Raw genomic sequence first — 18575 nt, 5'->3', positions numbered from 1 at the left:
TCTACAAATATTCAATCAGACTCCACAAGAGAGACTGAAGCATCGACTGTAATTCTTTCCCAGAGCACACCAAACTCTGCGACAACAGAACCCACAATGACTACAGACACCCCTCCATCTACCATGGTAACACGATCGAATGAGTCACAAAAGACAACTAAAGTATTGACTTCCACCGAAACGACTGCCGAGTCTGAACCACCTACGACAGCGTCATCCTCTGTCACCTCAGCATTTACTACAAATGCAAGCATAGCCAACGAGACATCAAGTCCAGAACACACTTCAACACACACGACTGCCCATACGACGGAAAACACTCAGCTAACCCCCATCACCACATCTACCACATTCACACCAACCATGTCTTCAGCAATGTCCCCTGAGAACAAAGTGACCACCTCAGATATCTTCAGCACTCAAGTAATGTCTACAGTTTCAACAAACCCCCAATCTGGCTCAACCACAGGGAATGTAAGATCAACCGAAGGGCCAACCGATGGCACTTCCACTCTTACCTCAGAAGAACCTCAATCAACTCAAAATACCAGTCAAACTACCTTGGTGACAGTCTCAGACAGCTCACAAGTCACAGCTGTTGTAACTGCTTCTACAATGTCACCTTCCAGTGTCATGGCAACGTCTGACAATTTAAGCACTCCCTCACTGACTTCTACGAATATTGAATCAGACTCCACCAGAGAGGCTGAAGCATCGACTGTAATTCTTTCCCAGAGCACACCAAACTCTGCGACAACAGAGCCCACAATGACTACAGACACCCCTCCATCTACCATGGTAACACGATCGGATGAGTCACAAAAGACAACTAAAGTATTGACTTCCACCGAAACGACTGCTGAGTCTGAACCACCTACGACAGCGTCATCCTCTGTCACCTCAGCATTTACTACAAATGCAAGCATAGCCAACGAGACATCAAGTCCAGAACACACTTCAACACACATGACTGCCCATACGACGGAAAACACTCAGCTAACCCCCATCACCACATCTACCACATTCACACCAACCATGTCTTCAGCAATGTCCCCTGAGAACAAAGTGACCACCTCAGATATCTTCAGCACTCAAGTAATGTCTACAGTTTCAACAAACCCCCAATCTGGCTCAACCACAGGGAATGCAAGATCAACCGAAGGGCCAACCGATGGCACTTCCACTCTTACCTCAGAAGAACCTCAATCAACTCAAAATACCAGTCAAACTACCTTGGTGACAGTCTCAGACAGCTCACAAGTCACAGCTGTTGTAACTGCTTCTACATTGTCACCTTCCAGTGTCATGGCAACGTCTGACAATTTAAGCACTCCCTCACTGACTTCTACGAATGTTGAATCCGACTCCACCAGAGAGGCTGAAGCATCGACTGTAATTCTTTCCCAGAGCACACCAAACTCTGCGACAACAGAGCCCACAATGACTACAGACACCCCTCCATCTACCATGGTAACACGATCGGATGAGTCACAAAAGACAACTAAAGTATTGACTTCCACCGAAACGACTGCTGAGTCTGAACCACCTACGACAGCGTCATCCTCTGTCACCTCAGCATTTACTACAAATGCAAGCATAGCCAACGAGACATCAAGTCCAGAACACACTTCAACACACACAACTGCCCATATGACGGAAAACACTCAGCTAACCCCCATCACCACATCTACCACATTCACACCAACCATGTCTTCAGCAATGTCACCTGAGAACAAAGTGACCACCTCAGATATCTTCAGCACTCAAGTAATGTCTACAGTTTCAACAAACCCCCAATCTGGCTCAACCACAGGGAATGCAAGATCAACCGAAGGGCCAACCGATGGCACTTCCACTCTTACCTCAGAAGAACCTCAATCAACTCAAAATACCAGTCAAACTACCTTGGTGACAGTCTCAGACAGCTCACAAGTCACAGCTGTTGTAACTGCTTCTACAATGTCACCTTCCAGTGTCATGGCAACGTCTGACAATTTAAGCACTCCCTCACTGACTTCTACAAATATTCAATCAGACTCCACCAGAGAGACTGAAGCATCGACTGTAATTCTTTCCCAGAGCACACCAAACTCTGCGACAACAGAACCCACAATGACTACAGACACCCCTCCATCTACCATGGTAACACGATCGAATGAGTCACAAAAGACAACTAAAGTATTGACTTCCACCGAAACGACTGCTGACTCTGAACCACCTACGACAGCGTCATCCTCTGTCACCTCAGCATTTACTACAAATGCAAGCATAGCCAACGAGACATCAAGTCCAGAACACACTTCAACACACACGACTGCCCATACGACGGAAAACACTCAGCTAACCCCCATCACCACATCTACCACATTCACACCAACCATGTCTTCAGCAATGTCCCCTGAGAACAAAGTGACCACCTCAGATATCTTCAGCACTCAAGTAATGTCTACAGTTTCAACAAACCCCCAATCTGGCTCAACCACAGGGAATGTAAGATCAACCGAAGGGCCAACCGATGGCACTTCCACTCTTACCTCAGAAGAACCTCAATCAACTCAAAATACCAGTCAAACTACCTTGGTGACAGTCTCAGACAGCTCACAAGTCACAGCTGTTGTAACTGCTTCTACAATGTCACCTTCCAGTGTCATGGCAACGTCTGACAATTTAAGCACTCCCTCACTGACTTCTACGAATATTGAATCAGACTCCACCAGAGAGGCTGAAGCATCGACTGTAATTCTTTCCCAGAGCACACCAAACTCTGCGACAACAGAGCCCACAATGACTACAGACACCCCTCCATCTACCATGGTAACACGATCGGATGAGTCACAAAAGACAACTAAAGTATTGACTTCCACCGAAACGACTGCTGAGTCTGAACCACCTACGACAGCGTCATCCTCTGTCACCTCAGCATTTACTACAAATGCAAGCATAGCCAACGAGACATCAAGTCCAGAACACACTTCAACACACATGACTGCCCATACGACGGAAAACACTCAGCTAACCCCCATCACCACATCTACCACATTCACACCAACCATGTCTTCAGCAATGTCCCCTGAGAACAAAGTGACCACCTCAGATATCTTCAGCACTCAAGTAATGTCTACAGTTTCAACAAACCCCCAATCTGGCTCAACCACAGGGAATGCAAGATCAACCAAAGGGCCAACCGATGGCACTTCCACTCTTACCTCAGAAGAACCTCAATCAACTCAAAATACCAGTCAAACTACCTTGGTGACAGTCTCAGACAGCTCACAAGTCACAGCTGTTGTAACTGCTTCTACAATGTCACCTTCCAGTGTCATGGCAACGTCTGACAATTTAAGCACTCCCTCACTGACTTCTACGAATGTTGAATCCGACTCCACCAGAGAGGCTGAAGCATCGACTGTAATTCTTTCCCAGAGCACACCAAACTCTGCGACAACAGAGCCCACAATGACTACAGACACCCGTCCATCTACCATAGTAACACGATCGGATGAGTCACAAAAGACAACTAAAGTATTGACTTCCACCGAAACGACTGCTGAGTCTGAACCACCTACGACAGCGTCATCCTCTGTCACCTCAGCATTTACTACAAATGCAAGCATAGCCAACGAGACATCAAGTCCAGAACACACTTCAACACACATGACTGCCCATACGACGGAAAACACTCAGCTAACCCCCATCACCACATCTACCACATTCACACCAACCATGTCTTCAGCAATGTCCCCTCAGAACAAAGTGACCACCTCAGATATCTTCAGCACTCAAGTAATGTCTACAGTTTCAACAAGCCCCCAATCTGGCTCAACCACAGGGAATGCAAGATTAACCGAAGGGCCAACCGATGGCACTTCCACTCTTACCTCAGAAGAACCTCAATCAACTCAAAATACCAGTCAAACTACCTTGGTGACAGTCTCAGACAGCTCACAAGTCACAGCTGTTGTAACTGCTTCTACAATGTCACCTTCCAGTGTCATGGCAACGTCTGACAATTTAAGCATTCCCTCACTGACTTCTACGAATGTTGAATCCGACTCCACCAGAGAGACTGAAGCATCGACTGTAATTCTTTCCCAGAGCACACCAAAATCTGTGACAACAGAGCCCACAATGACTACAGACACCCCTCCATCTACCATGGTAACACGATCGGATGAGTCACAAAAGACAACTAAAGTATTGACTTCCACCGAAACGACTGCTGAGTCTGAACCACCTACGACAGCGTCATCCTCTGTCACCTCAGCATTTACTACAAATGCAAGCATAGCCAACGAGACATCAAGTCCAGAACACACTTCAACACACACGACTGCCCATACGACGGAAAACACTCAGCTAACCCCAATCACCACATCTACTACATTCACACCGACCCTGTCTTCAGCAACGTTACCTTTGAGCAACGTGACCACAGGGGATGGAATATTAACTGAAATAACAACTTCTAGCACATCCCATTTGACATTGATTCCTACCCTTAGCACAAATATTCAGTCAACAACTCCATTGGTTCATCAATCGACAACAGTCCCCTCTACACATTCAAATGCTTCCAGTTCAATGATCCCAACATCAACTGTAACTGTTCAGTGCAAAGAAGATGACTGTAACTGTTTTGGAGCTCCTTGTTTATTCAATGACACATTTGGAAGATGTATTTGCCACTGCTTGGATTTCACCTTTGGAGATACTTGTACCTTTGGGAACAACGAAATCACCGCTGCATTAGGTGAACTGTCCAGTCCCATACTTGTTACAAGATTCAAGTAAATTAACAAATTAGTGGTGTACATTGCATTTTGCCTTTTAACTCATGTTGAATAGTGTAAACATTTATTGTGTAACTGTTTAAGCCGTAGCATGAGTAGTTTATCTTACACCTGACTAAAACTGACACATTTTGTACAAATGATAGTACTGCTAACATTGTCTAAGAATATGGTTTAAGTATTATCTAATCACTTTTTCAGCGTGTATACTGCATAAATGATAACAGAGACTTCATGCCTATTTGTTTGCAGATAATAAATCAGTGCCCACCAGAAAGCTGAACATCTCTTTGAGAATTGACAAAGAATTTCATCCTGCTTACAGTGATCTACACTCCACAGAATCTGTTTTATTCATCAATGCATTGATCAAAGAGGTTCAGTATGAAATATGTTATAGCATTTTATGTATTGCAAGTATTATGGCATTGTTTATACACAACTAACACCCTCTTGATTTTTCAGCTAATGTTTCTCTGCATGAAAGCAGATCCACAAAACTTTAAGAATGTCGAAGTCATCAATCTCAGGTAGGGGGTACTGAGTATGTGATATACCTGAGAGTGATTTGGATTATTCTCCTATGTCAACTCTTGTATGTTTCCCTTTTTAGAAGAGGAAGTGTCATTGCGGACACTGAAGTTCAATACAATTATCCCAACAATGACTCTCAAATACATTTTCTAAACACTGGATTGAAATCCACATTGCTAAATATCCTAAATAACACATATAACTTGAATAACATTAGCCAAGCATTTGGGAATGTGAGCATAGAAGTAAGGAATATTGCCTTACAGCCAACAGAAATTATGAGTGAGTACTGTTTTGTCATTAAATCCTTTCAATTAATCAGAATGTTGTTTTATTTCTATGAATACAATAGACTCAGATATATCCAATAAATATGATCCTTTACAGATATCACAGATCTTAGACCATACATCACCTGCCTTGAGAAATTTGCCAACTACACTCCAGAAGTCTCTGATGGGTCTTGGAAGTGTCATGGTCCTTGTTTGAGAAACCCTAATTACTGTAATGGACATGGACAATGCCTTAACAATATACAAACGGGACCAATCTGTCGGTGAGAATTATTTTTGCGGGGATTCTTAAGATAAAACTTTGTATATGCTGGTTTGGAATAGATTCACATTTTACAGACTACAGTACTTTTTCTGGTCTGTTCAGCCAGTAAAACTTCACATTGTGAGTATCTAATCAACGTCTATACTTACTCTACATCCAACACAGGTGCTATGAGTCTGGATTGGAGCAATACACTGGACCTCAGTGTGAAATGTTCCACTGGGGCCCTGGGTTTTATGGAGCTGTCTTTGGATCCCTGTCAGCAGCTCTTCTCCTCATGGTCATAGTCATTGTGATCATTGTTCTTCGCACGAGGCATCAAGGAATATGGTCAGTTATGTCAAAATAATCAAATACATGGTGTACTGACTGCAGATGTGGATAGGAGCTTTCAAAAAGAGAGTTTTGTTAGGACCAAGTGAAAAAGTCCTCATTTTGTCTTTCAGTACATTGTCTTGTTTAATTCTGTGTGTATAAAGGAACAGGGAGCAGTCACCCAGAGCCCGTAGACTGAGTGCTCTTGATGAGGACTTCTTTGACTTCTCAAACACAGGTCTGCTTCACTCTTTTTCTTTTCTTCCTCTCCTTGGACCACACTGACACGTTTTCACCAAAGTAAATGCACTTGTATTTTGTTTCATTATAGACTCTGAATCCCGTAATCTACCTGGCAGAAGCAGAGAGTACAACATAAAAAACAATCTAGGTTTTGTAGGAGATTCCACCCCAGGTGTTTTCAGACCACATCTTGAGCACGTGGACACATCATTAAATGTAAGTTAATTTGCTGATATGCACCCATTTGAAACTTCATCAATGGCTATATCATTCACACATCTTCCTCATATATCTGTCCTCAGGTGAGGACTAAACGTCCAGAGATCCGTTTTTGACAGGGTAAATCTACTGGAAGCTGCCTGATTTTCTATTTGAACAAAAAGCTGTATTTTTTATCATTTCAGTTTTTTTTTTTCTTGACATGAATTTACAATTCTGTTTTATGTCATGTTTTTAACTGTCATGTCAATAATATTTTAATAAGCAGTAAAGCGATTTGCAGGATTTTGAGCCACACCATCACTGGCATGAATTCATTTAATTTTATCTATTTCGAATTAACGGCATGGTTAAACGTGGTTAAGAGATTTGTTAGCACACTTAATCTAGAGACCACAAATCATGAAAGAAAGAAAGAAAGTAAGAAAGAAGAAACAATTTCCCCCTGCTGATTTTTTATTGTTCTCTTGGTTGCCCATAGATGTCCTCCCAGCTATTTTAAGCTACATGCCTGGAATGCCCAACCCTGTTCCTGGAAAGTAGGTTTTCGCTCCAGTCCCCGTAGTTCAGCTTATCAGCAAGCAAATAATTATAATCAGGCGAGCTGGATCAGGGTTGTGAAGAAATCCTGCAGGACAGTAACTCTCCAGGAGTAGGGTTGGCAGCCCTGCTTTAGATTAGGATCCTTGTTCATTACAAACTTTTTCCACTAGAGGGAGCTCCTGCTTCTATAATGTTCCCCCATCGATTGTAGAACGTTGCCTAGAACAGCAAAATATAAGCTTACATCTATTTGTTCATGTACATGCCATTTAGCTATTCGTTGACAGGTCGTTGGCACTACCAAAACAGTGAGTCAAACTTTTGAGTCAACAATATCTTTCCTCTGCCCGCACCACCAGCATGGTGCCCCTATGCTGGTGGTGTAATCTAAAGCCTGGATCTGACCAGGTGGGGTTATTTGTTTTTAAATGTTTTCCTTTCTTCAAGCTTAACTCCCATTTTGCCTTTGAACATGTTTTTCTACACCCAAAAGATCAGTTGAACAGACATGTATACATCCCTTTCCTCAATCACTGCAACACAAATAATTTCTTCTCAAGTTGTAATCAGACCCATTACCATGCACCGTCAACCTGCCCACACACCTAACCGAACACACACACCTCCTTGTGCTGCAGGATTGTGTAATCGACTCAGACATAGCAAGTGCACTGATGTATGCCTAGACTTCCGCGGGCAAAGCAGCAGACGTTATATAATAATGAATGAAGCAATAACCGTAATGAGGATAATAATAGTGTCCATAAAAGTATGTTCCTGCTCCTCACACCGAATCAGCATTACGGTTGAACAGATGAGCAATCCTTTAACACAGAAATGTGTCTTTTGTCTCTCAGGTTGTTGATAGACCGACAGGCAACCACAGTTTTGTGCAGAAAACAAACCACATTTTATGAATCCCAAAAAGACCATTACAGACACCAGATTCAAGACTCGGTTGTGTATTTTGCTGTATAACTTGATCGTAGTGTCACATCCTGCCCTTGTTAGACACCCCACTTCAAATGGACAACCCTTGTCACTGTTGCCATGGTCACCACCTATGCTGTCACCAGGCAGCTCACCTGGGAGGGGACAGTGTCGTGTGAAGCCAGGGGCTGGCAGCTAGCCTAGATCATTGCTGTCTATTGTTCTGCTGAGGGGATAGGCCTTGATCTCACAGCCGCCAGCTCACTAGCCAGACACTCATATGTCAATAATGTACATCTTAAGGGACTTTGTAGAATGTTTTACTCGTTCATTACAACAAGTTGTTAGTTTGTGATGAGGACCTTTACCCGTCTTAGTTGATCATGAGCGTTTACAAGGTGTGGCGACATGGGCAGACAGCTGGAAACCATCTAACCGTTCTTACACAAAAAAATGAATGAAAAATGAATGAAAGTCACTCTTCTGTTGCTCAGCCTTCCACCCATGACAGCAAACATGTCACTGGGAACCAGGAAGAGGTAAGCAAAGTACCCTTATCTGGCTGACTGGATGACTTGGCCTTTATGTTGGAGGATGTCCTCACTTGGACAAATACAAACTTTTACGAATCATACGGTAATAATGAGATGGAAGAACTGATATATTTTTGGAAATGAAAACCAAAAGTCAGTCTCTGTCTGCAAAGCAAACACCCCCCTCTCTCATCCTCTTCGTTTGGAAGCAAGCCAGGGGTAATGAGGTGGAGTGTGTGGGTGTGAGGGTGATGAAACAGACCAAACAGTTGAATCAGAGTCCATTTCACACTCAAATAGAATAAAACAGACAATGGACACGTTCATAAATAAGTTGGTTTATTTGTTCCTTTTTTTAAAGACTATACATCAATCAACTATTTATTATGACAAGTGGAATTATGTTAAATACTGTACACAGCATCCTGTGCTCCCAGTGCATGTGTTTTCACCACAGTAGAGAATGTCCGCTGTACTTCATGAACTAGTCTTCATTTGATTTCTTAATTTCTGATAAGACATGGGAACAGGTTAAGATTAAATAACATATCAGTGTACAATGTATGTAAACGTTTAAGAAAAAAAAAGCAAGGCATTAGCCATGGTTTGTTTCCCCTTCACAAAGAAGAGAGATAAAAAATAAAAAACATACTTCAATGACCGTTTGACCTTAGAGCTAATGTGTTTTACACCTTTCTAATTGGGGTTAATTATGCACTTGCTACATTTACCATGTCATCAAGATGGTTCACGAATAATCTGTCATAATAAAATCCATATCATTTCCTGGCTGCCAGCAGCCAAAGTCTCAGGGACCACACCTACTGCAATCATGTCAGGCAGGAATGCATGTGCAGAACAGGAAAGTCTGTGTCAGTCAGGCAAGCCCCACATTCTGCGTAATACCTCAATGTTATCAGGTGATCCTAGCATCTCTGTAATCAGGGATCTCTTATTGTAGGACAAGACAATCCAACGCAAACTCTCGTCATTCTGTGCAACACACTGTGAAACAAGGAATCAACTCACAGCAAAGTAGAACTTTGTGTGAGCATAAGTTTGACCCCAGGAAGGGATTTTAGTACTGCTTTAATGTAGAATCAGTGATTTCCAAGGGTTACAGTTCACGGGCAACAATTGACAAATGATGTGGGTTTGTATAATATCGGTTAGTAATATCATTAGAGGTAGTACTCAAGGCAAGTTACTAGTTCCAGACAACTGACTTCTGACTCACAGCTTGACCAACGACTGAGCTTCCAACATTTGACATAGTTCAGTAAGTAAAGCATACATTCATATATGTCCTTCAGGCCATTCTCTGTGCAACAAAAAAGACTTGGACACTGAACGACAGTAATATAGAGATGAGTTTGCGCTTAACTGCTGTGTACATTAAGCAGTGCTGGAAACAGGCAGAGCACAGTAACAAATATTGTTAACCCAATTTTCTACAGTGCGGTAGAAAGTCATACTCAGCATGCACACACACACACACACACACACACACACGAACACAAGCTGCACCAGACTACAGGGGAAATGAGCTCACATTTGCGATAATCCTCTTCCCACTGGTACACCGTTAATGTCCCATGTTGGAGACAGAGACAAACAAAAACACAGCTTCAAACATGAACGAAGCAACTACATCTATTTAGCATGCCTCCATGAATGCATATTCATGTATGTATATCCTATAGAAATTACTTTGGGGATTTGCATGTAAATATCCTTCATTGAGTTTCAAACTATGGTTTAAGCGCACAGGCCTCGTCTTCTCTAGACTTCATCGGCAGAACACGAAACACATGGATGTTTTTACTGACCCTTTGTCCCTTTCGTTCTGTGACACAAAAGCAACGCAGAGAACACGATAACCATACCTATCAACCGCAAAACACTGAGAACCGAAGGTACAAGACCAGCTCACACCTAATAAAAACTGCACCACTGTATCAGCAAAACAGTAAAATATTAAACATTATGAAATAGTAATCATATCAAAAATAGTATCTCTAACAGTTAAATACCATCCACACTCAGAGTGGTAATGCATTTCTTGATTGCAATTCCAACATTTCCAGTAACTGCAAACAGTATATGCCAAATACATACACTCTGTTTCGGAATACGGTTGTGGGTAAAAACCGTTTTTTTTTTTTTCAACCAGTTCCTGTAAAAGCAGCAGTAAGCAATTGAAGGCTTCGAGACCTTTTTGTTTCCCCAAGTGGTTGTTGCTCATGTTACATCAGAGTCATGTTCACTTTTGTGAGCTCCATATAAATCAAACCATGTCCACACGTGCTTTCCTTCTAGTTTGGTAGTCCCATTGTGAGTCTGGGCCCTCTACACTGCGGGCCCCTGCAGAGTCGGCGCTGTCTAAGCCCCGGAGGAACTTCTCCAGGCAAGGCTTGTCTAGATATGCAGGGCGCTGTGGAAGCAGGAAGTAGTGAGTGGTGCTTGACTTCCTGCCGTGTTCAATGACAGGCAGGATGCAGGGCGAGCCCTCGCTGTTCTGTCTCTGCAAGCCCCGGCTCACGTACTTGGGGTCCGGGGCAAAGCTCTGCGTGGGGGGCATCACCCCGTTGAGGTATGTGGGGAGGCTCTTGGGGCTGGGGGTGCGGGAGCTGCCTTGGGCCAAAGGATCCCTGGGTGGAACCTTCGGGGGTCTGTCTTCGTCGCTGTAAGCCCCGGGGGAGACCTCGGCTGACCAGCGGCGGTAGTCTGCCGACTTGACGGGACGCGGAGGGATGGGGACACGGGGCGGGACCTCCGGTTTGTCTGTGGCCTGGCTCTGGACGTAGGCATGGCGATGGTGGCAGGACAGCCGCAGCGAGGTGGGCTTGTTGAAGGAGCCAGCTGGGCCAGAGTGGGACCGACGGAGCTTCCTCTGGGCCCGCTCCTGCTGCCTCTGACACGCCACGACTGGAGGCTCTGGGGGCTCCGGGGGCTTCTGCTCCTCCTGCTCCACCTCCTGCTGCACCTCCTGCTGCCTGGGCTGCTCTGCTGACGGGCCCTCGAAGTAGGCATAGTTGATCTGCCCGCAGCCCCTGAAACTGCGGTGGCTGGGGAGCCCGTAGCGGAAGGTGGAAGGCTTGGGGCACGGCTGTTCAGGCACCAGGCAGCGGCTGTCGTCCGAGCTGGTGTAGAGCTCCACTTCATGGTCCATGGCCTGGTCTGGGGAGACGTCTGCCCGGACAGGAAGGGGTAGAGGGGGCAGAGGCTTGGCACAGCGGCCGGGTGTCTGTGGGGGGCTGCTGCGCTCATACACAGACAACCTCTGGAAGGACAGGACCACCTGGTCGTCGTCTGCCGGGCTGGGGGAGGAGGGCTCATAGCTGGATGATAGGGATAGCTGGATGGGCCGGGATTTCTTTGGAGGTAGCCTCTGTGCAGTGGGACTGTGTTTATTCCCTGCAGAGGATCGATCAAACAACCAGATCAATATAAAGACACTACAGTTTGAACCACAGTGTAAAATCACACACACCTGTACACAGCACAAGCACGATAACAGATGGGGCTTAGATTCCAGTGGTTGTGTAAGACAACAGAACATATGTAGTAACTGACGGTTTCTACTGTAGCAGTGATGCATTTTGGAGGTCAACACACAGACACACTGTAATTATCACCAAGCACGAAACCATCTCTCGCTGTTTTGTTAAAACATTCCCCAGGATATATTTAGCACGAGTAGGTCAGATCAACGAGCCTCCCCCTTCCCTCTCGTTGTAGAAACGCGAGAACTTCACACTAAATATTTATCATTTGGCTAAAACTCTTATGCGTGCCCACATCAGGCTCTGTGTATTGTATCTAGGGCAGCAAGAGTAAACAGCGAGAGTGCTGCTCCCTCTCTGTCTAACCAAGAAGCTAGAACACCAGGCCCATGAAAACGTGGTGTTCTGCTACTTAAGTTTGTGTGTGTTTACTTACTGTCCACACTGAGTGATGGTGGAAGGGACACCGGCTGCTTTGTGCGGAGGCTGTACTCTGTGTGCGAGGACTCCATACTAAAGTACAAGCTGTAAAAAAGAAAACACAAAAATGACTATCCATGTAACAGCCTCTCTCTCTCTCATTTTACCAATGATATCAGCATTTACTACAGCATGGGCAGCTTGTTAAGATACATGCATACGTCACCATCATCAATAACATAACCGAGAAACATCAACACATTTCAGCAACTTTAACACAAATCCAAAGTCCTTCTTTGCTCCGTGGTTGTTGGTCGACATCCCATAATGCCTAGTTAGCACTCACTTGTTGAGGTCGTGCTGATGGCTCCACGAGGGTTTGGATCCAGCCATGCTGTGGCAGTAGCTGCCCCGCAGGAAGGGCAGGGAGCTCTGTGCGGGTAAACAGATCTTCTGTGCACTCAGGCCCACTGTGGACATGCTCCAGGCACAATCGGATCGCATCAAAGCCAGGAAACGCTGGACTGGCCCGGCCGGCTGAGGTTACGGTTGCTCCTGCTTCTTGGTTCTGGAAGACGGCACAAGAAACGAGGAGACATGAGTGACAGGAGAAGTGACAGCTGGTGACACAACATTGCTGCCGGGTGGATATGTAGAGGAATGATCTCCCAGAAAATACAATATTCTAGTTGTTCCTCCTCCTCCTCCTCCTCCCCCTGAAGGCTGCCTGCCTGCTTAGCCACTAATTAAAGATGCGTGGCCTTGTGGCTCAGACCCAGGCCGGTACTGCTTTTCACACCACAAGGAGAAGCATTCTCCTGGGCTTTTGGGGCTGAGGAATGACAAACTCTTGCTTGGACGGGGACTTAAGGCCCCTTGGCCTGACAAGCCCGGGGGACACAGCTCTTTGTGCAACACATGTCCAAATGTTCGTCTGGTTTCTTCAGACCACATCTAGGTGCATGGGTCAGTACACAACCACATGTTGTCATACTTCAGAGTACAAAAGGATCCTTGTAAAACTGTGTTATGGTTTTTGGCTATTTGAAGATATGAATACATGTGTATTAAAGGTGTATAATAAGTTTAATATCATAGAATATTGCAAACACATGTATGTGTATATCACCATTACACCAGTATTGAACTACATACACATTTCATCTTACTTAATAGGATGTACTACAGTTCTCTGTACATACAAAATGTATTTAAAAAACGGATTTATTAGAGTTTTTGTATAGTTTAAAATACAAGATGGCCCTCTATAGATCGTGCTCTCTCCCCCTCCCTCCCTCTTTCTGTCTCTCACTGACTGACTGACTGACAGGCGGATTGAGAGGGCCTCGCTCTTCCTGTAACCAGAGATGTGCCTGGTGTTGCAAGCGCATGTCAGCTGACCTGGATGTTCGTGTCATGTCAGATGTGTGTGTCAGGCCTGAGTAAACAAAGACAGCCAGGCCCACCGGAAGGAAAATGCAGGAATTCACACATTTCTGTGGGACTAACACAGCCAAGAATCCATGGATTATGGACCATTTCTGGATCGCAACAAAATGTGAAACTAAAGGCAACACCGAAAACTAAAAACTTCATTGTACATGCTCTGAGAAAAAAAACCTGACTTACTCTGAATCTGATATTCTTTTTTGAATCTAAAGACTGACATCACCTAAACTTCAGAAAACACTGGTATTTGGAGAATGTTCCATGGTCAGGTAGCCAGGTGAACATATAGAAACCTGATGCTCATGATGACAAGTTACCCTTTAGGGTCAGACTGAGCAGACACTCAAGGTCCTCACACACTCTTTTCATTAAAATCATTTCCATATATTCAATAAGCATCACAGTCATTTCCTAATGTCATAAAAATGTTATTCCTATATGTAGCTTAGACCCCGGGTTAAGATCAACAACAATGCTCCCTGAACAATCACATTCCTGACAGTGAAACAAAAGCCCCCCCCCCCCCCCCCTCCAAAGAATGTTTGCTTCAGACAAACATGGCTCCATCACATCATTCTCACCATCCTGACATGTTCCTCTCCTAACATGTTGTCCCCTGGAGACTCTGTGTCCAGGATGACAAGATGCACAGACAGCTGGCAAGGAACCAAAGCTCTAAAACAACAAGCCAGACATCTCTAGACTCCGGACAGTGGCTCTAGCCAAACTGCCCATCGAGGCATCCCATCCCTGTGGCCAGGCCAGGGGCCTTGGATTCGGTTCGACGGGCGGCCTGGGAATCTGATCCTGGATAATGAACCCCGAGGGGCTTGCACTTCCTGTAGCAACAGGTGCAAAGACTGTCCGTCCTGACAGCTAACTGACCGTGGTGTGTTTACAGGAAACAGGATTATGCCAATGGCGTGTCCAGAGGCCTATCACAAACAGACATTAATGATGGGGTATTTGTAGAAGAGCGCAGTTCATTTCAGACTGGGTATAGGACTGCTTAAAGACGTGATCCGATGCATGTTTGCATAATGGTACACACAAAATAAATCAGTGTACTTAGCTGAGCTGTGGCATAGGTTATGCTAAACCACCTGCATGGAGGAAATCATTTTCTTACATGGGCTATTAGTTGTATCATGCGTTGTCATTTACATGCTATCATATGACAAAAAAAGAATCTTCACATGATGAAATCATGTATTATTACATTTGGTTTGATTGAAATCAAATAAGAGACATATTTTAGCCATGTATCAGATGAGTGAAGCGCGGTGGATTCCAGTGGATTACTGGAAATAAACTACATACTTCAGATGGTAATTAATATATAAGTCACAAAACATAGAAAGAAGAAGTTTACACCTACTATCATAAACCTTCAGCGGTTTCTAAGCAACCATACTCGCTCTACCTGTGCAGCAAGCAAACACGACGCGCACTCCCCTCGATTTACCGGATAGAGATCATAATTGTTGAGTTGGTGACTCACACCATCATAAGATAGCCTTACGTGTTTCTAATCTGAATGATGAATGATGAAATCAGAGTGGATCCTTGATTTAACAGAAACATTATTCATCATAGCCTCAAAAACTCGCACCCACAAGCCAATCAATCAGTTTACCCTATTCATTGAGTCATTCTAGAAGCAGACATCATTATATTAAGTCATGATACAGAAGTACAACATAACTGTCAATTTGTACCTTGTTTAATGGACTACACATCAGCACAAGTAGCCTTCTGAAAGCAAACCCATTGTCCAATTTACTGCGCCCCCGTGAGAAAAAAAAGCTCTGAGGCTGTAGCCTGCTCTGTAGTTGGGATACAAGATAGCACCGATCACTGTGCTGTCGTCATCCATACCAAGAACATATAGAACTACTAGTCAAGTCAATTCATGTTGTTTTCAAGGCTCACCTCAATGTGCTCCGTTTTCCACGTCGCTGTCACTTAGCAGTCTCTAGAATCCTCTGGAGCACAGTTAAAGCCCCCGTATGTTGTGGCGAATCGGTAACGTGTCAGGCAGGTTAAAAGTTATTCTGTAGCACTATGTAAAGAACGACGGCGCAATAATCATACTGTGGATATTGTGTGTGACTTTCAGATAGACTACTATTGTTGTGGCCGATGTTCTTTTAAGCTCCAGCACACTACATGGACACACTTGCTCCGCCTTCACTTAAAGACGCAGCTGTGGTTTTTACACGCCTCCATGCAGCACTTGCACAATAGGATAGTGGCAGCACTGTCAAACCTGAACACTAAGTACTTTTACGTTTTACTTCTAATTCATTTACCAGACACTTTTACCCAAAGTGACATACAAAGAGTGCATGTAGAAAGTATGGCAGATTATCAGGGCTCAGAAGTATCAGTAGTTTACTGAGCACTTACTGAGCACTTTAGTGAGCACTGAACACTGTCCCATCAATGTAAAATGCTTAACAAAGTTGCATGGGGCCAGACAGTAGTTAGAGCAATTCCATTCTATTGTTTTATTTTTATATTATTCAAACCAGAGGGGGTTCTCCAACCCATATCCTGGATTTTTTGTAGAACTTCAGCTGCTACACATGCAGGAACTTTGAAAAGGCTGTTAGGTAACGACAGTTATAGTTCTATTCTCCTATTATATCACATGGAAAATGGCTCTGACACCATAAATGTGCTAAATTGCATGGTGCATATGTTAAATTACGGCACACGATAACAAGGTGAATGTGTATGGAACTCAGGTAGGATTTTTACAAGTTCAAGTGGCGCCACATGCAAGATTAGGGAATATGTGAGTAGCTGGGCTGAACATCAGCTAGTTAATTGAACAGAATTAAATTTAAATAATCAATGCAGTGGCCTCTGTGAATCATTCCCATGGCACCTCTGTACAGTTCCAATGGCCTGGGGGAAAGTTGCTGCTCTGTAAACGTGCAGCGTCAACGCTGAGACATGACAGACTCAATGTGGAGACAGGACTGACAGACTTGTGGAGACAGTGGTCCGTACTGGAGTCTGTGGGAGAAGCGGACAGCCATAGAGATGGCTCCATAGGAGATAAGAGAGCCCAGCACAGCAAACACAGGCTGAAACATTCTTATCTCCTCAGTGTGTTCTCCTGGTAACCCCATGGATCCCATGCTGTCTGACTGCTCCTTATCAGATCAGCGTGGGCACTTCTGTTTACCTGGCCTGACGCAGTGTTTATCAGAACATTGGCTGAGCTTCTCACAATTTGGGACATCCGTCAGCAGACTGGACTATAGCCTTCTGTGCCCATCACAGAACAAAACATGAACATTGATATGGGGTCTGATCAGTGATCACCCCCATCCCCATGACTGAAAAAAGCAATGCTGGCCAACGGGTCCTCGAAACAGGAGTAACTCTGAGGTCAAATAAATGTACCGCTGACTCCTTGAGCTGTGAGCTGGAGAAATGTTAGCCGGTCATGTTACTTATCCGCACCAGGCCTAACAAACCCACCAGAGCCCTGCATACTAACCAAACATAACAGTACAATGGCTACAAACAACTGAAGTGTTAAATCAATAATGGCAGAAATATGGGGCGTGTGTGAGTGTATAGGTGTTGTGTGTCGGTGTGTGTGCGTGTAGATGTCTGTGTGTGTGTGTGTTTGGAGAGAACAGAGTGTAACTGCATCGGCGTCAGTAAATCCCTGTGGCCCTTTCTGGCCCTGTGGACATAACAGGCTTATCATTACATATCTGGCACCAGATGGACCCGGCTCTCTATAATCCCCCCTTTGAATTTCATGCACATTTCTGACATACCTTCAGGCCAGTTGTGGCCAGCAGGAGAAGGGGTACTTGTGAAAGGTTGTGAGTGAACCTGGAAGAGAAATGGCACTCGACGTGTAACACTCCTGGTGTTCAAATTCACACTTTTTTTTCAATTTACATTGAATATATCTTCAAAGGAATCTAGTCTGGAGTGAACAGGTTAGCCCAACCTCCCAGAAATATTTTGTCAGGCAGTTGGAAAAGTGTCACATTTAGGAGGAGAGCAAAAACTACTACAGACTGGTTTTCCACTGGGGTTTTCCACTTCCCCTCCAACACGGTCATTGTTTGATATTTGTAAACTATAGCCAGGCTAATACCCCAGCCAGACTGAGATCAAATACACCTTTTAGCTTCCCTCGAATGTGTTCTCAGAGCATGAGGGAATTTCCTTTTATAGTTTACACAAGGATATACCTGAGAAAGTGACACTGCTTGTCACCACTGATCACCCACTCTTGAAGGGACAGTTGACATCACCATCAGAAGTGAGTCATGGATTCACTTCCAGGTCGACAGGTGGACGACCCTAACATGCTGAGGTAATTCGGTTATGTGCACATTTACCCAGCGACCAAAGTCCAAGGGGAGATAAACATTGCAGCAATTACAGTAGTGTAGTAGAGTAAGTATAGTAGAGCGCACGTACTGTGGTTCCACTGTCAAAGTGCAGAAAACCACAACCAATCTACACATGCACATGCTTTTATTTCATCACACTAT

General features: G+C 44.4%; 2 protein-coding genes across 2 annotated transcripts; one reads left to right on the top strand and one right to left on the bottom strand.

Annotated features, from left to right (window-relative positions):
- The first annotated feature begins 3723 nt into the window (after positions 1-3723).
- On the top strand, positions 3724-6753 carry LOC146273134 (mucin-3A). The gene is made up of 9 exons (XM_084705873.1): positions 3724-3783; positions 4503-4599; positions 5043-5167; positions 5256-5320; positions 5404-5606; positions 5712-5880; positions 6048-6212; positions 6362-6435; positions 6743-6753. Exons 1-9 carry the CDS (start codon positions 3724-3726, stop codon positions 6751-6753), a joined length of 969 nt encoding a protein of 322 aa, XP_084561999.1.
- A 2234-nt stretch (positions 6754-8987) lies between these two features.
- On the bottom strand, positions 8988-16181 carry errfi1a (ERBB receptor feedback inhibitor 1a). The gene is made up of 4 exons (XM_084706070.1): positions 15973-16181; positions 12938-13159; positions 12608-12696; positions 8988-12082 (listed from the first exon to the last, which is right to left on the bottom strand). Exons 2-4 carry the CDS (start codon positions 13093-13095, stop codon positions 10953-10955), a joined length of 1377 nt encoding a protein of 458 aa, XP_084562196.1. The 5' UTR covers positions 13096-13159; positions 15973-16181; the 3' UTR covers positions 8988-10952.
- Positions 16182-18575: the final 2394 nt, after the last annotated feature.

Source organism: Hypomesus nipponensis, chromosome 9, assembly GCF_054491055.1.
Source record: "Hypomesus nipponensis isolate SF chromosome 9, ASM5449105v1, whole genome shotgun sequence".
Classification (NCBI taxonomy): Eukaryota; Metazoa; Chordata; class Actinopteri; order Osmeriformes; family Osmeridae; genus Hypomesus; species Hypomesus nipponensis.
Note: the sequence above shows the minus strand (reverse complement) of the source record. Positions and strands in the feature narration are given on the sequence as shown.